Source organism: Crocodylus siamensis, chromosome 3 (assembly GCF_052110815.1).
Source record: "Crocodylus siamensis isolate JL-2025a chromosome 3, ASM5211081v1, whole genome shotgun sequence".
NCBI lineage: Eukaryota > Metazoa > Chordata > Crocodylia > Crocodylidae > Crocodylus > Crocodylus siamensis.
Genome location: NC_143397.1, coordinates 98,629,869 through 98,651,634, shown reverse-complemented (window position 1 = coordinate 98,651,634; position 21,766 = coordinate 98,629,869). Strand labels below are relative to the sequence as shown.

At 45.8% G+C, this 21,766-nt stretch overlaps 1 protein-coding gene across 2 annotated transcripts in view; it reads right to left on the bottom strand.

Annotated features, from left to right (window-relative positions):
• Window positions 1-9,202: 9,202 nt before the first annotated feature.
• SVEP1 (sushi, von Willebrand factor type A, EGF and pentraxin domain containing 1) overlaps window positions 9,203-21,766 on the bottom strand; it is a 190,731-nt gene continuing 178,167 nt past the window's right edge. For both annotated transcript variants that reach the window (XM_090038830.1, XM_090038831.1), the window contains 3 exons: window positions 19,356-19,451; window positions 14,952-15,045; window positions 9,203-12,026 (listed from right to left, as the gene is read on the bottom strand). In XM_090038830.1, the coding sequence (XP_089894956.1) occupies window positions 11,996-12,026; window positions 14,952-15,045; window positions 19,356-19,451 (221 nt within the window). In that variant the 3' untranslated portion in view covers window positions 9,203-11,995. The remainder of the gene's footprint in view (window positions 12,027-14,951; window positions 15,046-19,355; window positions 19,452-21,766) is intronic.

The following is a 21,766-nucleotide window of genomic DNA, read 5'->3' as shown; positions in this document are numbered from 1 at the left end:
CAAGTTTGCTGATGACACTAAGATGTGGGGGGATGTGGGTGCACTAGAAGGGTGCAATAGGCTACAAGCTGACCTTGACAGGTTGCAACGGTGGGCGGATGAGAATAGGATGGGGTTTAACACTGATAAGTGCAAGGTGTTGCACATGGAGAGGAAGAACCGGCACCACACTTACAGGTTGGGGAACTCCCCTCTTGCCAGCACGGAGACGGAAAAGGATCTTGGAGTCGTCATTGACTCCACGATGAACATGGGCCGGCAGTGTGGGGAGGCAGTCAAGAAGGCCAACCGTACCCTGTCATGCATCCACAGATGCATCTCGAGCAGGTCCAGGGAGGTGATCCTCCCCCTCTATGCGGCGCTGGTCAGGCCGCAGCTGGAGTACTGCGTCCAGTTCTGGGCGCCACACTTCAAGAGGGACGTGGACGATATGGAAAGAGTTCAGAGGAGGGCCACTCGGATGATCAGGGGTCAGCAGGGCAGGCCTTATGAGGAGAGGCTACGGGACCTGAACCTGTTTAGCCTCCACAAGAGAAGGTTAAGGGGGGACCTTGTGGCCTGCTACAAACTGGTCAGGGGGGATCAGCAGGTATTGGGGGAGTCCCTGTTCCCCCGTGCGCTGCCAGGAGTGACCAGGAATAACGGTCACAAGCTGGCGGAGGGTAAGTTTAGATTAGATATTAGGAGGCGCTACTTCACAGTCAGGGCAGCTAGGGCCTGGAACCAGCTTCCAGGGGAAGTGGTGCAGGCTCCTAGCCTGGGGATTTTTAAAAGGAAGTTAGATGAGCACCTTGCCGGGGTCATCTGACCCCGGTGCTCTTTCCTGCCAAGGCAGGGGGTCGGACTAGATGATCTACCTAGGTCCCTTCTGACTCTAGCTACTAGGAAACTATGAAACTGTTAGAAATATTATTAAAAATGCATTATCAATAGCTGTTAGCTCCCATCAATAGTGTTGTCCTCTGAATAAGCACGGCTGCCAGCCCTCCTTGTCTCCTTAATGAGAGAGGGAAGGGGGGGGTTGGAAACTGAAGGAAAAACTCCAAGAGCTCTTTGTACTAAGGTATCATTCTCTCTTTGTTCTGCAAATTTACTATCTCTTTGTTACACTAAATCACACTTTCTTTCATGGCTCCCACAGTTCTTAGGCTAAGATAAGAGTAATTGCCATTTTAGCCTTCAGGTTGAACCTTGAGTAACCTTGGGTCCCTTCTAAGCACGCGCAATAACCTAATACATATTAAGCCTATCCGCCCCGCATACTTAAGTAGTTAATTATAATACACATGGGATGCATGATCTGACGTATTCTCATGCATGTTTGTATGAACCGGAAATGAGTTGTAAGAGTTCCTGTTTCTGTACACGTGCCAGAAGAGAGGGGATAAAAGCCTGCTAATGATTGTGCTGGGGGGGGGGGGGCAGAGGGTTTTGATCTTTTGTCTTCTCCCTCTGACCCTATTTGCAAATATATACCTTTTGTCTCACCAACAATGTGTGCCTAAGGATTTGTTATTCAATGAGTCTCCAAAGAAAACGAACCGAGAGAGAGTTTTTTTTACCTCAAAACTATGCTGCTAGCTGCAGTGCTTGTTTTTGCCTTGCCTAGTGTCTTTCTATGCTTCTCCCTTAGGAGCTCCTCAGGAAGAGACTGGATAAGTTGTTAGGGACTTGAGCCAGCTGGAAAGCACTCTGCATATCTTACTATTCCATAAAAATAGTGACTGGAATTAATCCCCATCATTGCAATTAATATTAAATAGCCTTTTAAAATTCACTCACATTCATTTCCTTTTTAAAGCATTAGATAAAGTCTGAGTTATACCAGGAAAACTGCAGTAGGTGAATGAGATTGTCTTCTCCTAGGCAACATACATGCACAGGGCTAGGGTCTCAGCTAATGTGAGTTAGTGCATCTCCCTTGACATCACCAGAGCTATGCTGATTACCACCAGCTGGGAATCTGGCCCACAGCTGGTGGGTACTGTGCCAGAAACACCTGCAATGTCTGTGAGCTGGGCAGGAAAGTGACTCCTAGCAAAACTATGATTCCAGGGGAGATCTTCATAAAATCAGGAGGGTTTATAAACAATGGGTCTGCACAGTGCAGTGCAGACAGATGATGATTCCAACTAAATTTAGAGGAAATCTATGCCCTGAAGAGCTGAAGTTTTGCTCTGTGGTCTCTGCCCTGTGCATGCGTGAGCATGTTGCTATAGTTAATCATTAACTTCCATTTAAACCGATTTGCTGCTTAGGGTAAGGCTGCTCAGACACCACAGTGAAGGGCATAGAGTGCAAATGTACATGTTTGGCCACATTGATTCTCATTAACCATCCTGTAAGGTGAGGCTTAAAAGAAAGACCAGCTGATGTGCTTACTGTGAAAAAGCACAGGATGGAGCATGGTTTAATGGACAGAGCACTGGGAACTCAGGACCTCCGAATTCCACTCTTGGCTCAGTCACTGGTCTCTTGGGAAACACTGGATATGTCCCATCACACCTCTGTGCCCCAGTTTTTCCATCTATAAAACAGGGCTGATGATACCTTGTGTTTGATATCTTGTGCTGGAAAACTCTACATAAGAACTTGGTGGTATTACATATTTGCAGCCAAAAATGTTAGGACTAGGCATGCTTCCCCATGATCAGCTCATGTGCTAGATACAATTAAGCATTAGCTGCATTGCTGCAGCTCACACAGCCATGGCCTCTGCTGCATGAAAAAAGCTGCAAATAAAAAAGTAGGCTCCTAGCTTGCACATTTGCAAAGGAAAACTTGAAAATATGAGCTGTGTTAACTGATGTGGTCTGAGCCTACAGACAGCCTGAAGCATGGGCTGAGGGGGTGACCTGCCTCCCCCCATCCCCTTTCCCCCCATGTTTCTCTAAGGGGTAAGTCCATGGGTTTCCCCACTTGCGCTGCTGTGAATGAAGGACAGTGAGCTGGCCCAGCTACTGCCCGTTTGCAGATACCTCCCAGCTGTTGGGATTGGGGGCTGAGGGGAGTATCTTCACATTCCAGGGGGACAGAAGATTGCTGCTGTTTCTGGCATTGGAAGGAGAAGACAGCCCCCTGCTACCTCCTGGAAAGGGATTCCTGCCATGACTACCCAAGGGATGGCTCAGAGTGCCTTAGGCCATCCTTTACCCAGAATAAAATCCTAGCCTGTGATAAGAGATGATGTATGTACTTCAGGGCCTAGTCCTGCTCCTGATGAAGGTAACAGCAGCAGGAGCAGGCCCTCTAGGGCTTAGGTCAGGTGGCACTTCACTATGGAAACATGAACAAGGAAGTGGGGCAGTGACCAAAGAACAAGGAACTGCAGTAAGAACACCAGGTACAAAAGAGCACATCTACTTTGTATTAGGAGTTGGTAAAGGGGACGGTGCCTCCATCACGTGGTAGAGGAAGAGCCAGAGGAAAATGGCAGTGCAATGAGTGAGCAGATGTCCTGGATGCATGAGTGTGAAAAGTAAATGGGACAGCATAGAAGCTCGTCTAAGAGGCAGTGATTTACTTTTACATACGTTTAGTGGACAAGCAAGACACAGGAAAGAACCATGTTCTAGAGAGAAAGTTATGAAAGAGTTAAAATACGGGGTGGGGGGGAGGGGAGCCACCATTGAGGGCAGAATCCACCTCTGGGACCCAGAGCAGAAATGGTGACCCCCTCTCCCTCCACTTCAACATGGAAACGGTGTGTGTAGGGCTCTGGGGGGAGGGGAGTCATACCATTCAGTAATAATAATACATAACTCCTGTCTCTCCATTTCTAGCTCTAGAGTTCAAGGCCCCTTACAGGAGAAGATAAGGAAATAGTCCTGGAGACAAAGAGGTGATGTGGTATGCCTAGTGTCACTCAAGAAGCTGGTGGCACAGGCAGGAATAGACTCCTCTGGCCTAGGGTTTGGGGCCCCATGAGGAGACTGCACCTCAACCCATGCAGAAAAACAGAGAGCAGAAAAACATGCTTCAAAGCTTCATGTACACACAAAATGTTGAAACTGCACCCCACTACCCCCCCAAATCCAGGGAAACTGAGCAAGTGGTCAGTACTGAGTGGGTGGGGCAGGGGATATTTCCTATAAAGAAAAAGTAACATTTATAGGATTGCTGCAAGAGTCACTTCACTGTCCACTCCTGGCGATGCAGAACACAGAGTATTGCTTCCAACAAGCCCAGGCAGTTCTAATGAAAAATAAGTCTCCAGTGCCTGGCACGGACTACTGCAGGGGGAAAGAACAAGAGAGTGAGAGTAAATGGAAGATGAGAGGATAATGGAAATGTAGGCCTGAGTCCCAGGACAGATGACAACCTATAAACATTGGAGTAAATCAGATAAGAAAAAGAACAAAATACTCAGCTGAATGAGGAGAGAGAGACAATTGGAAAGAATTAACAGTGATGCTGCCTGTACCTTATCCAGAATGCTGTAGCCATGGCTTCCTGAGGGATCTTGGTGCTGGAAAAGCACTGTATGTTACTATCTAGCAGAAAAGCGGCCTCAACACAGAAAAATGACAGGTTTGGTGACAACCTGGCCCATTCAGAGACAAACTTGTAGTGGAGACTGTATCCTCATGCTCAGCTAACACCAAACAGCCTCCATTCTAAATGTGACTGGATGCTACTGGTATGGTAACAATACGCCATTCCTAAAACTAATGACTCACGATGGTGGTAATAATCCCTAGCATGCCTGAAAAGTACCTTGAGTTGCCAAAAGCTCAAGGATCTAAATTTGACTCAGATTTGTGCTTTATTTCAAGGAAAGAAGTGGCTGAGACATGAGGTAAGACTGACTGGAAGAGTTGAACTTGCTTCTGTTTTTCTTATGTGGCCTGTAAAGAGACTCATACCAAGTGAAGTTTCTGGCTCTAACCACTTCCTTCTGTAGGCTGTGCCCAATTTTCCTCATAGCACATGCACAGGCAGCATCTGTGGGTACTACAAAAAACAAAGCTTCCCTTCTTGGGAAGGAAGTAGGTTTTTTGTGTTTGTTTTTCTACAGGCAAGGTCAATCTTGTACATGAAATGTCACATGGATAATCACCTTAGTCCTTGCTGAGTGCTACCCTTTCAATGAGTAATATGGTTTTCAAAGGCTCAAGGGGGTCCATCTGCCTTTTATGTCTTTAAAAATCTCCACTTAGAATGGAGTTTGCACTGAAAGTTTTTCCATTGCTGATTTCAACAGCAGTAGAGTAAATAATCCCGGTTGGTTACATGACTATTCAGTGAGGTCCTGTGCATGATGGAAGGATCTGACACAAAGTAAAGACACATTTGTATCTCCATGCCTAGGTATTATGCCATCATTGTCCTGAAATTCGAGGGGTTGGAAGCACTGCTGAGAAAAATACTATGTTGCTGCTCTTCTCAGTGGTCATGCCAGTTGCTAAGGATAGGGTTACAGTGCATTTTTCATTATGGACTGGGAATTATAAAACAGTGCAAGAGACCTTAGGCTCCCACTGCCATTTGAATGGGGTTCTGAATGCCTTTGAAAAGTTCAGCCTTGACACATAGTAAAAGCAGACAGGATAAACATTTGGGCCATATACTAGATCTGCCACAGGCAGTGCATGAATAAATGTTGACTTTGATATAGACTTTGTGCTCCATAAAGCAGTCAGCGACATGCATTGGACTTTTTTTCTCTGCAGCGGTCTCTCATCCTGATGGCTTTGACCATGGCAATCTAGTTATTCATGACTCCCCAAGTTGGATAAGTGTAATGCTTGGCACCTAGGTTTTGAACTGCAAACCTTCTGGGAACGTCCAGACTAGTGGGCACATGCCTATTGTGGTGTCTCAAAGCAGTTTGAAATGCTGCAAGTGGCACGTTAAGAATTCTAATATAATAAAAGCCTTAGTCTGTCTGTAATGCTCCAGGCCAGTTGCATGTGCACCACTGAGAGGAAACAAACCGATTGGCTGCGAGGGCCCAAAGCATTATCAACAGAGGGGCTGAGAGCCACTGCGCTGCCTCCCCCACCAACAGCCACCAGGGAGGGGGAGGCAGCGGGGAAGGGTGGAGGGAGGGAGGGAGCAGGAAGGGTTTTTCCGGTGGTAATGCCTCCCCACTGCTGCTGGGCCCCTTGCCACTGCCATGCCTCACCTATTGCCCAGCCCCCAAAAAAGGCTAGCAGAGAGGGAGAGGTGGTGGGGAGGGAGAAGGGGAAGCAGGGAGGATAATGCCTACCACTGGGTGTTGGTGATTGCCACCTCATGCAAGCTCCCCTCCCCCGCTTCCTGGGAGCCAGCGGTGGTGCAGGGTAGTGGCAGGAAGGTGCATGGGGCTGGACGGGAGGGCATTTGCCATGAAAGCGGGAGGCTGCTACAATCTTGAAGGCCCCACTAGCTGAGCCAGGTTTCAAAATGCATGTTCTCCTGCTTGGGCAGTTGACATTTCACCCCATGCCTGTGGACGAGTGCTGCACAGGGGACTGAGGTGGAAGGGCCAGCAGTGGAGGGTCCAGGCCCTGCAGCCACCTATGCATAACTGCAATTTCCCTGCTGGGATGCTGCATTGGTGGGGCCAGGGCCAGGGCCGGGGCCAGGCTGAGTGGGTTTGCTGGTTGGTGTGGCATACCTGGTCCCCTCAGGTGCTGATAGTCTAGGCTTGGGAGCTGGGCCCTTGCCCTTCCCACCCCCAGCTGTGGAGGAGGCTGGGCCCTTGCCCTTGGTCCCTGATGGTAGGGAAGGGGGCTTGTGAACCCCGCCGGGAGGGGCCTGGCCCTGCTGGCTCGCTGCCAGTCTCACCTGCCTCTGCAGCAGAGGTCTGAGGCTTCTCCACCCCTGGTGGAGGTTGTTTGGACTCTGCCTCCAGGGTGGGGGCTGCAGGGCCATGCATCCTCTTGGGGGCCTGGCTGGGATCTGCCCCCATAGTGGGGGCTGCAGGAAGCTCTGAATGAGCATCTACCCCCCCCCCCCCCAAACGTTCTTGCCCTGCTATTGCTTCACATGAAGGAAATGAAGATGACCAAAATATACAGTGGCCTGGTGAAACTAATAGGGGCAGGCTGGAGTTGTGGGGGAGATGGGCAGGAGGGGAAAGGGGACTGAAACTCAGAGGTACAGCCCCACAGGAAAAAACAACCTGGGAGGACTATGCTTGGGGAGTGAGGGGGGGGGACCCACACACGAGGGGTGGGGAGATGCGAGCTGGTTTAGCCACACAACAAACACCAGGGCAGGGGGAGTGGACCATAGGACTTACCACACAAGGGCAAAAACACACAGGGAAGGCTGCTGAGGCAGATGTAAAAGATGGCTGGAGCGATAGAGGGGCTTTGTTTGTGGCAGGTCAGTCCAGGAGCCCCTCAGGCCTCCAGCCAGGCACTCAGCAGCAGAATAGGCCGGGAAAACAAAGCAGGATCAGATGCAGTGAGGCAGCTATGGGGGAGTGCAGGAGCAATCAGTCAGCTGGGGTGTAATCCAGTGCAGGTGAGGTGTTGAGTGTGCAGCAGGGAATCTCCCTCTTCCTTGAGAGGGGGCAGCAGCCGCAGTGGTAGCCACTAGCCATCTAGTTCAGCCACTTAGGTGGTGCTTCAGGTGAAAGTGGAGGTGAAGGCAGAGTGGCCTGCCACGGCAGCTGTGGCAGGTAGGCACCTTTAGGCTCTGGCAGTGATGCTGGAGGAGGGCCCCAGAGGCAGTGCAGGCTCCCTCCCCAGGCTGTCCCCCAACCATAACTTGGTGGTGGGCTGGGCAGCAGGCTAGCACAGGGTGCAAAAGCTGGGGTGTGGTGCAGTACAGTGGACCCCTCCCTGAGGGGGGGCAGTGGCATGCAGCAGAGGACCCCCCCTGTGGGGGGGGAGGGGGAGCAGCAAGATCAGCAGCAGCCCAAGGCAGGAGGGGGTGTGGCCAACTTCCTCCCAGAAGCTCCTGAGTGCAAATAGCCCTGAGCTGCTGGCCAGGGTAGCTTTAAATACTGCTGGAGCCAGCATAGGTTCTTGCCCTAGCCTTCAACTCCCTCGGGCTGCAGATCCAGGAGGAGCTGGGCAGGGTCAGTTTGCCCCAGGTGGCACACCAAAGTTCATGATTAGGGACATGTGCTGAGGCACAAATCTCCAGCACAGATGCATGCCACTGCTATCTGAGTTGCTGCAAGTGCACATGCCTGCATGTGTGGAGATGCCCTCTGGATCTGAATGTGGCCCATTCATGTGTAATGTAAGGCCAACCCAAGGAGCATTTTAAAAAGAGCTGCTGATTGCATCTTTAACTTCGGTTGGATTTATCTAATGCATCCTTTGTGAGTGATTATTAATTATTTAATCTTTTCCTTCTTTGAGTGGAGATACACTTTCCTTATTATCCCAGACTTCGGCATTGAAACAGAAAGCACATGGAGACACAAAAGGAACCAGAACTTGTGGTAGAGGTGATTATATTTTATTAGACCAACTAGATTTTAAAAAACAAACAAATAAATAAATAATTGCAAGCACCTTTCTTCAGGCATAAGAGAAAAGATTGCAAGTTCTCCCAGGTAGAAATGAAAGTTTGTATTTCATAGAACAGTTGAAGGTGTGGTAAAATCTCCTGTTTGGCGCAGTTCATTTTATGCAGGTTAGGCTCAGAGAAAAGTTGGCATAGACTTTTTACCTCTTTGTAAACAGTTGTTTAGTAGAGAGCAGGATGTAGTTATATTTCCTTCTGGTTATGATGTTTCATATTTCACAGAAGAGTAAAACGTTAGAATGCTTTTCTGGGCAGGAATTTTTTATGTGGTGAAGAATTTCTGGGGAAGAATTTCTATGTTCCATCATTTTACTTTTCTGTGAAATATGGAAAATCATAACCAGAAGGAAATATGATTACATTCTGCTTGCCACCAAATAATTTCAAGGTAAATTGATTATTCCAACTTTTCTCTAGCCTAATCTGCATAAAATGAACTGTGCCAAACAGGAGATTTTACTACACCTTTAACTTTCCTATGAAATATGAACTTTCATATTTACCTGGGAGAACTTTTACAAGCTTTTCTCCTATGCCTGAAGAAGGGTGCTTATGCTCAAAGGCCTGTAATTAACGATTTATTTTTTTTTGCAAAAATCTAGTTCATTTAATAAAAGATACCACTTCTACCATGAGTTCTGATTCCTTTGGCCTCTAGACTAATATGGCTACCACCTGAATACCTAGAGACACAAAAAGCTTTTGAGCAGGCATTAAGAAACGCATGCAGTTCCACTTACAGGTGCAACTTTATTTACAGTGTAAAGTGCATCACACAGAACATGTCTGAAATTCACAACAAGCAGTGACATAAATGACAATACAATATTTGCAAAAAAAGGTTGCTCCTTTCTGACTACAATACTGTATCTATCAAAATATCATTAACAGCATTACCTAGAACAGCCTCTACTTTCAGCCACTCTGCCCTGCCAGCAGCTCTGCTTATCAAATGGCTTGTTTGGGCGGTCCTTGAAGCTCATTTGTTTGTTCTCCCATGTCAATCTGGAAGTGCATGAAATTCTAGAGCCAAAAGCAGGTCATGTGGCTGTAATGCTCTTTTTGAACAGTCTCCTGCCAACTCAAAGTGCCTTCCTAAGTACCACTGTTCTGCTCCAAAGAGAGTGCAAGGGCAAGACAGAGTCAGGGCATCACAAGGAAAGAAAGTGCACACACTATATAAGCACAGTAGAAAAGGTACTGTTTCGTTTTAAGAGACAAGAACTATATATATATATATATATATATATATATATATAAATATATATATATATAAAAGATAGTTTTGATTTCTCTACCAACGCATCCCAGAACCTGAAAAGTTTCTGGGCAGCTTACTGCAAACGGGTCTTACGGAATATTAAGCCCTCATTTATGTATTGTGCGCAATAGCAAAGACTACGGGGAATGTAACACCTATAGAGGGTAGTGTTTAATCCTAGTAACATATGTTGCTCATGGACAGCTGCTTCCCACTCGCTAGTGAGAACAGCTCACAGATTCAGGTTGCTGTATAGTTGTTTGAGGACTACAGTTTAGTATAGTTAGTTCTGAAATATCACAAGCTGATAAATGATTAAATCAATGTTGTGAATGAAGCCAACTGTCATGGGGGGGGCAGTCACAGTGCAGTTTTCACAGCCTAGCTAAGCTTGATTGTGGAAGACATTTTTTTTAATTCTTCTGATTTCTTTTCATTGCATACAGTTGCTACAATGTCAATGGAAATCTCTCACATGGCTGCTGTTCGTGGGTGCTGAAGGGTCTAAGTAAAGCTACGATGTGCATTACAATCAAAATTGGAAACATTGATTCCATTTTAGAAAAACGTCCTCCTGTACTTGCCCTGTTATTATGTTTTCTAATTGATAGCTTGTACTTTTACAGGCTCCAATCATTATTTCTCCCTCTATAGTTGGCACCACAGTAATTAGATAATATTCGATATTTACTTTTCACTGGTACTCAGGATAGGTGCATATATATGATTATCATCTCCCGAACATTTTTTATTTTGTTCCCCTTGGCATGCTCATGACAGGAACTTAAACAGAAAGGATGAGGAGAGTGCAGAGTGCCCACAGAGGGCTAAAAGGATAAATAAGCTCTAAGGTTGCACAAGATAAATTACTGGCACCATCTTCAGTCCTAATGCTGACTCCTAATCATTTTATATCATTACATGTGTCTTTTGAACCTGGAGAGGTGACCTTTCAAGGACAGAGCATTAAGTCTCTAATGAAACTCTTGTGTAGCAAATCCTTTCATACTTCAGACTTTTTCTAAGTAACGCTAACAGCAAACATTCTCACCCGTGCACACATACAACTGGTCCCCTGCTTTTAACTTAGCTATAGGTGAGTCTCACTGTGTGCATCTACACATGCAGTTAGCACATAGCAATGAACTCTGGCCCAATTGGCACTGGAGTTTATTACTCCTTGGTAGCATGTTCGCATGTGTGCCCAGGACCACAGCACATTGGGCTGGGGTGGAGCAGCCCCAGCTGGCAGGGGGCCTGGAGCTGTTTCAACCCAGCTCAACCCTTGTGCCCTGTCAGCATCTACATGTGCATGGTGGCACACTAAATAACACTGTCATAGGATAGTACTTGTACTTGTACTAACCTACAGCCATGTTTATTAGTTTACTACAGCCTAATAGGGCCACACATGTAAACGCACACTTTACTGCAGAGCTAATTAGGCAAGTCTGCAGTAAAAGTCTCGTGTAGATGCACCCAGTGTGTTGGGTCCTCATCAGTTGCCAGGGGAATGATTACTGACACTTTGCCTGCCTCCTTCATTCTGAGCTACACTATGTTCTTTCACCTACTGTTTGCTTTATAACATTTTCACCAGTGAACCTATGGTAAAATTAACAACTATACTCCCCCGTTAAAACATTTTCAAAGAAAGTGAATTCTAGGTGGTAAGAATTATAGGACCTGACCCTCTCCTTGCATATGACATGAGTCTGACACTGACATAACTCTACTGATTTTAATGGAATTACTCCTTGTTTACATCAATGTGAGCTAGATCAGAATTAGGCCCAAAGGGATTATTATATTATGCTTCACAGCTCAGTTAGCTCATGGTAACTATTTTTTCCAATCTAATCCATGAATTACAGTACGGCTTTGGCAAATAGTACCTAGAATTGTAACATCCTCTTTACTCTTGATTAGAAGTAAAGTGTATTTTGATTAACAATTTGTATTCAAGAAATTGGGATGCCCAAATTGTACACAGGCCACTTCTGCAGTGGACAGAAGATGCTGTACTTATTGGGGGTGGGGCTTTATGTGTGTGTAGCAGCATATAGTTTATATACTTTTGGATATGAAAAAATAAAAATGGTTTCTTAAAAGAATGGAAATGCATACAAAAAATATATCACAAAATAAAATATAAAACGGGGAGAGAAAGGAAGCACTGGATTTGATTTACAATGCATTGGGTTCCAAGGTCTAGTGGCTCTGGTGAAGACATTTTCTTCATGTAAATCAGCTGCTCTGCTGTTAAAAGGAATAGAATCCAGCTTTTCTTTTCCTGTGGTGACAGAAAAACAAAATAAAATCAGGGCTGCATAACATAAAGAGGGAGCCCAACAGCATGAGGCACATCAAAAAGACCTCTGAAAGCAGATGCAATTAGAATTAGGTGGTATAGCAGAAGCACACTGGAGACTGACATCTGGCACCAGGATGCAAATTGTAGATTGTTGGTAAGTGGCTTGAAGAAAAATCCTAATAATCCTGAACCCTGATAAAAGTTTCTGGGCCTGCCTGCACGTCCCTTTAGAATCACTGTTCCCAGCTGCCTTGCCACTACTAACCTCCTCTCCATTGCTTTCTGCTCCTGCTTGCACATCTGACCACAGCCTTTTAAAACTTAAGCAATGGTCCTGATCCTGCTATGAGCTACACAGTAGGCACATCTACACGTGCATTAGGGCACTTTTCCTAATGTGCATTAAATTTAGTACCTTCAGTGTATGTAACGTACTAAATAAATTTGCATTAGGCTGCCCTAATATGCAATAGTGAAAGTGCATCCCTTTTTAGTGGCGCATAATGTGCTGTAGCCTATTTTACTGAGCCTTGGCATAATACACAAGTTATTATGTGATGCTTAAATGCATAGGAAAATAGGCTACTGCACATTAAAGTGCATGTGTAGAAACCCCCAGTGATGAACGTGTGCATCTGCATGGAGCACATGGCAGGGGTAGAGGCCAAATTCTGGGACTAATGAAACGAGTCAAATAAAATAAATCCTGTTAAACTTTCCTTGTGCCTTTGTCTGTGATTATCACTTGTTGGCCAAATCTAATGAAGAACAAGTCTTTGTGCACAGAGCTCATGCTAGTGTTGATGGAAGTTCCATGCACAAGTTCTAGAAGGTCTGGGCCATTAAGGCTATATAAGCTTACTGGGCCATGACCCTGTCTTCTCTGAAAGTGTTTGTAACCCTCGATAAATAAGAACAGTAGTTCAGTTTGGTGACAGGTGAACCTTAAAAGGGTTAAAGTTCTGATTTGGCTCAGATAAATTCCATCAAGTTAGTCTGTGAAAGCAAAGCTTATCCTTAATTTCTTTGGTTCTGCAAAACCAAGCTGAAACTATTGTGACAAAACTGTGTCTTGGGATTTGTTTTGACTTTTCTGTTTCATGGCCTGAGTAGAAATGGGTCACAAGAGGCTGATCTTGTGGGTTTAGAATTTACAGCTCTGGACTGAGAAAGAAGCTGAGTGTAAAGGTGGGCGAAAACAGGGAATTGACACAAGAGAGAAAGGACAGCCAGTAATTCAGTCATTTAAGACCTTCCAAAATCAGTCAAATGTGGTCATGATTCTAAAACAGCTATTTCTTGCAGGTGCACCAATGTTTATATTAGCTGAAGATCTGGCCTAGTATGTCCATGTTGGGAATAAAAAGCCTTTAACCCTGATCAATATACTTCTGGGGCTAACACTCTGGATGGAATTGGAGTGCGTCTCCAAGACCAACAGTGATCATTGCACAAGGATTTCCAGGGAGGACAGTCTTTAGCCATTTGTTGAGGGCAGGGGAGATGCTCATGTAATGGCAACAGACTTACCATTTCTGGGGAAAACAGCCACTGATATAAATTTTTAAAAATGGTTTAATTATTTACTGAAATAGTACAGTTCTATATCATGGGTTTGGCAAACTTTTTTGGGCAGAGTGTCAAAAACACCTGCAACCTTAATTTTGTAAGATATTGGTGTGCCAGGTGGAGACAGTGGGGGAGCCATGAGAGGCTTGATTCTTGTTTTGGCAGAGTAGCTCCAGCCCCTTACCCAAGCTGTGCATGCCAAGCAGAATGACTTCATGTGCTACACTGTGGCACCTGTGCAAGGGTTTGCCTACCCCTGTTCTATATTTTGCCAACATACAGAATGAATACGAATCTGTTCATTAGGGGCTTGTATGGGCTGCAGTATTGAAATTTCTTCTATTTATGTTTTTTAATGGGCTTTGTTTATATTTCAAGAAATCATACATGAGAACACACACGATGCATTTTCTCATGACATTTTACTGCATGGATGATGACAATATCATCTAAAATCCAGCTAACATCTTGCTGCAGGCCCATAAATGGCTCTTTGATGGTCATGAGAAATAAAAATATCCTTGCTAAAATATTGGATTTTCTCCAACAGAATCCAAATGCACAGCTTCATTATTTATCTTTGAAGTGCAACACAGATATCTTACAGGGAACTGTGATGAAACTCCCTGATATGAAACTTTACACCACACTAAGCGAGGCAGTGATCTGAACAAAAACAGTGCTAAAACCAGCCCTGGCAGCATGCTGTGCTGGTTCCTGAGAAAGTGGGCATAGGCATAACATCTGGTTCCACACCCTCTGGGCTGATGGAAGTCAGCACTATGGTAGATCTGACAAAAGCACCCCATTGTCACGGGATTCAAACACTAGGGAAGTTGGAACCGGCACAGGCTGTGTGCTGTGGATACACGTAAAAATACTGTTACTGTTATTATTTCAAATGCATAGCACCTCAGAGCCCAAACCATGAACCTGGATTCCACTGTGATATGCACTATTTAAATACAGAACAAAGCAATGTTTCTGGCTCCAGAAAAGTTTACAATCTAAACAAAATAGGCATTAAAGCCAACCCAGAAAACAAAGAGGAGCAAATCCAAGAAACAGCCTTCATGTCACCTCTCGTGCCATGAACCCTGAGTCTCCGACCCCTCTACATGACTCAGGATGGTGCTTTCTAACAACCTCAGGTTGACGGAGAGCATGCTATTCACAGGTCTTGACTGACTTGCCACCAAAAATGGGAAGGTGTTAATTTCCAGAGAGGATCCTGATGTATCTTCCCTTTCCATTTAGTGATTATTTCCTTTCCATTTAGATAAACTGTAACTTAAGAGCCAAGTCTGGCATGGAGGACAGCTGAGCAGCACTTACCTGGAGCAGTCATGTCCAGTCCAGGATGAAGGGCAATGGCACCGATTTGGTCGTATACATTTCCCACCATTCAAACATGGAGACTGGCAAACAGCTGCATTCAAATATACGTGTATTGTTACTAATGGACTCATGATCCTCCAAGATTACAACAGATTTCAGCTGAAAGATGAAGCTGTATTTGGATGAACCTACAATTAGCCTTAGTTGTTTTTAAGCTATGCCTGTATCATTTTCTTAAATTTCCTCTTCCCAAAACCACAATGTTAAAAAAGGTAGATCTGAAAAATGTTTCTACATATGGGAGCTGAGACAAAGTAAGCTCAGAAGCAGGTCTTTGCAAAATGGAAATCAAGCTGTTTTACTATTTTGCTACCTAACGAGGTACAAGCAGCATGAATCATTAAATGCAATATTTCAGGTTGGTTTGGAAATCATGTGTTACTGCTCCTTGCTGCGGGAAGTGAAGTGGAATGCAAACAGAAGCAGTAGGAGGACTTAAAAGTACAACATCCAGGAAATCAATACAAGGCCTCATCTTCTGAAAGAAATCCCCTTTGTCTGTTTGTGAGGAATGGCAAGCAAACAGTATCTGTACTGAGTTTAGAAATGCAGAGACCTGGTATCAGTGGAAGACTGGAAAAACAGATGAAAAAGAGAAAGCTAAGGCACAAGAGAATATTTAGTAGCTCCCAGATGACAAGAAGTGATACTGGATAAAGCAGCCACTGAACATACAGATTGAAAGGAAACTGAATGAAAAGAACTCCCTGAAAAGCTGAGCAGCAAAACTGGATTACCTAGGGTAGGGATGACCAGCCTGCAGCATACGTGCCAGAAGTGGCATGTGCAACCTCTGTGTGTAGCATGTGGCAGACCAGGGTGGGGACAGACAGTACAGTTTCAGATAGAGCAGCAGACTTGGCAAGGGAAGGGGATCAGAACAGCGTAACGATTGGGATAGTGCAGAGCTAATTTGTGGTACACCTGCCAAAAAGTTGGTCCTCAGTGACACTGGGTATTTCAAACAGCAAAAAAACCCCTAGTTTTGTTGGCAAAGAAACAAAGGGACAGCACAAAACAGCTCTACTTGCTCTCCTGTGTCAGCCAAATAGACCTGAGGCATCCAAAGACAAAAAGAGACAGAGGCCCAAATCTTCCTGTCAGCACTGAGTGAAATATGATAAGGACAGTCTGGGAGACAAAACCCTATAAACTCTAATAAGCTTCATCAATTTGATGGCATAGGGCAGCTAAAAAATTGATGTCTCCTAATCAGGTGATGCAGTCTCAAAAAGGAAAATTACCACATAGCAAATCAGATACCTGGCCATAGTTTCATGGTTTCTAGGGTTGGAAGGGACCTGAGCAGATCATCGAGTCCGAACCCTACCATGGCAGGAAAGATTACTGGGGTCAAACGACCCCAGCAAGGTGTTCATCTAACCTCCTCTTAAACACCCCCAGGGTAGGAGCCTGCACCACTTCTCTTGGAAGCTGGTTCCAGACCCTCACCACCCTGACAGTGAAGTAGCGCCTCCTGATATCTAGCCTAAATCTACCCTCTGCCAGCTTGTGACCGTTATTCCTGGTCACTCCTGGCAGTGCTCGGGGGAACAGGGACTCCCCCAATGCCTGCTGGTCTCCCCTGACTAGTTTATAACAGGCCACTAGACCCCCCTTCAGCCTTCTGTTGTGGAGGCTGAACAGGTTCAGGTCCCATAGCCTCTCCTCATAAGGCCTTCCCTGCTGCCCCCTGATCATGTGAATGGCCCTCCTCTGGACCCTCTCCACGTTGTCCACATCCCTCTTGAAGTGCGGTGCCCAGAACTGGATGCAGTACTCTAGCTGCGGCCTGACCAGTGCCGCATAGAGGGGGACGATCACCTCCTTGGACCTGCTCGAGATGCATCTGTGGATGCATGACAAGGTGCGGCTGGCCTTCCTGACTGCATCCCTACACGGCTGGCCCGTGTTCATCTTGGCATCAATGATGACTCCAAGATCCTTTTCCGCCTCTGTACTGACAAGAAGGGAGTTCCCCAGCCTGTAGGTATGGTGCCGGTTGTTCCTCCCCAGGTGCATCACTTTGCACTTGTCAGTGTTGAATCCTATCCTATTCTTATCCGCCCACCCTTGTAACCTGTCTAGGTCCGATTGCAGCCTATTCCTCCCTTCTAGCATGCTCACATCCTCCCACATCTTAGTGTCATCAGCAAATTTGAACAGGGTGCTTTTTACCCCCTTGCCCAAGTCCCCGATGAAGATGTTGAACAGTGCGGGCCCGAGGACCAAGCCCTGGGAGACCCCACTGCCCACATCCCTCCAGGTTGAAAATGATCCATCCACCACCACTCTCTGGGTGCGGCCCTCCAGGCAGTTGGCGACCCAATTGACTGTGTGGGTGTCGACACCACAGTCCCCCAGTTTCTTAATGAGAACGGGGTGAGAGACAGTGTCGAAAGCCTTCCGGAAGTCCAGGAAGACTATGTCCACTGCTACCCCTGCATCTAATGATTTGGTGACCTGGTCGTAGAAGGCCACCAGGTTGGTCTGACAGGACCTGCCGCTAATGAACCCGTGTTGGTTGCCCCTAAGCATGATCTCCCCTGCTGGCTCCTTGTGAATATATGCCAGAATAATTTTCTCAAAAAGCTTGCCCAGGATTGAGGAAAGACTAACTGGCCTATAGTTCCCTGGGTCCTCCTTCCTCCCCTTTTTGAAGATGGGAACCACATTGGCCCTCTTCCAGTCCTCTGGCACCACACCAGAGCACCACGAGTGCTCGTAAAGCTGTGCCGGGGTCCCGCAATGACCTCAGCCAATTCCTTTAGTACTCTAGGGTGGAGATCATCTGGACCGGCTGACCTGAATACATCCAGTCCCTCCAGAAGTTCCCTAACTAGTTCCTTACTAACCCTTGGCCTAGGTGCACATCCCCTGGGCCTGAGGGGGCCCAGCAGGGGGGTGACTGTTTTGGTCCCTGCTTAGGAAAATGGAGGCAAAGAAGTCATTAAATATGTTGGCTTTGTCATCTGGTGTGACGACCAAATGTCCTAACGTGTCCTGCAGGGGCCCCACATTACCCGGAACCTTCTTTTTACCCCCTATGAATTTAAAGAAGGACCTGTTATTGTCCTTAATCTGGGAAGCTAGTCCTAGTTCTATCTCCACCTTGGCCTTCCTGACCGCCCCCCTGCAGCCCTGAGCAACTCCAGTATAGTCCTCCCTGGTGATGGCCCCTCCTTTCCATTGGGTGTACGCCTCCCTTTTAGCTAGGAGACATTCCCGGATGCTTTTGGTGAGCCATGGGGGCTTGTGTATACTAATACACTGAGAGCATATGGTACTCATAACAGGTTATAAAGTTGAGGTGCAAGAAATAGAAAGGGTAGCAGTTGGCAGGAATGGGAAGAAGTAGTTGGATGTGAACTTCTATGGCTCCTTTCCAAAGTTCAGGTGTAGTTTGGGGCTGCTCCCAAACCATCTATTCTGCCTAACTGCCAGTCTCTGGTGAGTGGGTAAAGCTTATCTTGTTGGCAGTGGTCCAGGGGAACCGAGAGAAAGGTCTTAAAAGTATGCTTAAACAATGAATTTGTGGAACAATATGCAATATGTACACACTGTTCTGAAAAATGGGCAAAATAAAAATAAAACCAAAAATACAATGGCCCACATTTACACAAATGTCTCAAAGCATTGTAAAAGGAAAGAGTAACTGCAGCAGGAGCTAGCATGCCTGTGCAAACTTAATCTTGCTAGCCTGGGTAATGATAGTGGTGACAATGGAGCAGCATGGAGTTCCTACAGGGTTTGTACTCTGCTTGCGAATGCATGCTAAAGCCCTTGTTGCTGTATTTCCATATCAGTCATTTATTGTGACAGCTAAACTACAGCTTTGAGAGGTGTGCTCATATGTACTCCTCTTCCATCTTTATTTTAGAGCTGGGACATCCCCAAAGATAAAGATGCCGTGCCTCATTGCTGTGAGGTGTGGAGCACTTCCAACTGCCTTTGAATTCAGGGTGACTTGTGAGTGCTTGGTAGCTCTTCATGTTGGGATGTGGATGAGATGCATTCTCTCTGCCCCTCTACTGGAAGGGTGCTCTCTCTGAAAATCCTCTCTGCTGCCTACAGCTCCCTAGATTATGCTAATAATACTTTCAGGGGAGAAGGCTGCTTTGAAGATTGTAAGACACATCAAGAGCAATAAGGCTGTTCTGAAAACAGCTTGCAGCAGGCTGATCAAACCCTCCAGCAATATTATTACAAAGTGGGGTTTTTTTTCTGTAGAATACAGTGGTTTCCATAGAGCCCTCTGTGATGCACCTGCAGGGCCTTTATTAGATGCTGATGAAAATAAACAATGGAACATGCAATATAGGTAGGTATAAGGAGTGTTACCTGTGTGACAGCGTGATCCGGTCCATCCAGTTGAGCAATCGCACTGATAAGGGGCCATGCAGCGACCTCCATTCAGACAGGGCAGGATGCATATTGCTAAGAAAAAATAGGGGACGGGGAATATGGGACAAATAAGAAAACACATTAGCACTGTGGAAGCAAGTAATAAGTCTGGAAAAGACCAAAGCCTGTGCTTAATCAGAAACTCAGCCCAAAAAAGTGTTTTGTGCGGACTATTACAAATGTTCTCTTAACCAGGACTCCCTATAGTTAAACTCCCTATAGATACTCTGTCTTTGACCTAACTTTGGGGAGTAAATGATCTGAGTCTAGAACATATCAGGTCTATGCAAGCCTTCCTTACCTCTCCCTGATGCAGGTTCCATTTATGTGATGTATATGGCAACCCCAGCAACTATAATAGGATGCAGGGGGAAGATCAGAGAGAGACGGCACAGGCAAAAAAGGGGAAGGAAAAATACAAGTACAGGTAGACAGAATCAAGCAAGAGATAGAGAATCCTCCATGGAAAACCCCATGATCAGGAAAGCCATGGCTGCAGCTATGTACCACAGTGACTAGAAACACATAGATAAATGCATCACATCTTTTATATCTATCTATCCTTTATGTCTTCAAGGGAAGTTGCTGAAAGTCATCTGCTCTTGTAACTGCATGCATGTTAATAGGACACTCACAACACCCCTCTCTTTCCACTCTCCAGTGAACTCAGCTGACAGTGAGCATGCTGGGGATGTTAAGGGAGGAAGATATTGAGTGTCCTTTTTGGAGTCTTCGGAAATATGGTCACCCTGCTTAAAGAAATCCAGTTTGGTCCAACAGGAGTTTCCTGAAGCAGCTGTTTTAAATTGTTTTCTTGCTGATAACAGGAGGGTCAATGATAGCTGAAGCAATGCAGGGTTATAAATTTTAGCTATAACCTATTTAACATCTTTGTTGTTGTTTTGTAATTACAGCAACAAACCATGATGCAGTTTGACAACCAGCCACCCCCATTTTGTGTGTGCATTAATGATACTGTAACAGACCGCCTGGCACCACTGGTCCCAGCAAGACTGCCATGGCACCTGTGGGCACTGCGTTGGGAACTGCTGCTCTAGAGCATACAGGCATGTTGGCATATGTATCTGGTTCGCAGGGCTGTCATGGGGAAAAGGAGAATCACAGTGATTGTGAAAGAAAAACCACATAGATATACAGACATCTGGAGTTTGTAAGACCAGAGAAAGGCAAATACTATTTTGCAGTGTTTCTTCTCACTCCTGCTGTTACTGCAAAAAAGCCTGTGTGCTGAAGCTGTATCACACTGAACTAGCAAGTAATTCAGTGCAGCACAGACGGAGCAGCTGCAGAAGCAAGAGGGTTTAATGGACCATGTTTAAACACAGTGCACATGTCAAGGACAATGCTAATAATACTGTAGCTGAAGTCTCCTTTGTTAAACTTAAAAGCTTTTGCCATTCTTTTCAACAGGTCTCCACTTACTGTGAGGTACTGTGGTAATGCAATTACCAGAGAGGGTCTTGAGCAGCAAAACTCAGATCCTGATTTCAAAGCCATGGAGTTCAAAGTTGTTTGGACTGCTTCAGACCCTTCTCTAGTACTAACTATTGAAGGAGATATTTGCCTTCCTACCGATCTAGCTCTCTCTCTATATTTGTATGTGCTATAGCAATATCAGCTTTAACTGATTTATCCTGTGAGGTAGGTAAGTGCTGTTATTACCATTTGACAGATAAGGAATTGAAAAGCAGAGTAGCTTGCTGAAGGCAGCCCCAAGATCCAAACCCAAGGTCTCCTCTGCCTCAGTTCTAGTCCGTAATTACAAGAGCCTCTGTATGTGATGAAGAACACTCAGCCCCAGCTCCTACGTGCACAGAGCGCCCCACCACCCAAGTCACAGGCTGATGGAGATGGGGCAGATGCCAGAGGGATTTGGTTGGCATTCACTGTTTTATTACCTGAGCACTAGTATATACCAGCCTTGGCCAGCCACATCATTATAAAAGGAAAACAGATGTAAACACAACCAGCAGCCGCCCTTCAGTCTTTTACTACTGTAACTCTTGTTCTTTCCATGCGATACCCAGCACTCCTCACATTTACTGTCAGCCCCATGCTGGATCATGTCAGAATTAGACTGGAAGCTCAATGGGGCTGTGATCTGCCTGTTTTGTCTATAAAGCACAGTGCACTCTCTGTTGGCCTGAACAAATTGGTATTATGGGGAAAGCTCTGAAATAATTCTGTGGCTCTTATTCACTAGGTGTCCAGGAAAAGTACTTATAAAATAGTTTTGCCCAACTCAGGGCTGGGTAAAGATTTGAGGAGAATCTCTGTAGCATTCAGTCTATAACTTCTCTGGTAGGGCTGCTAACGTGCATGACTTT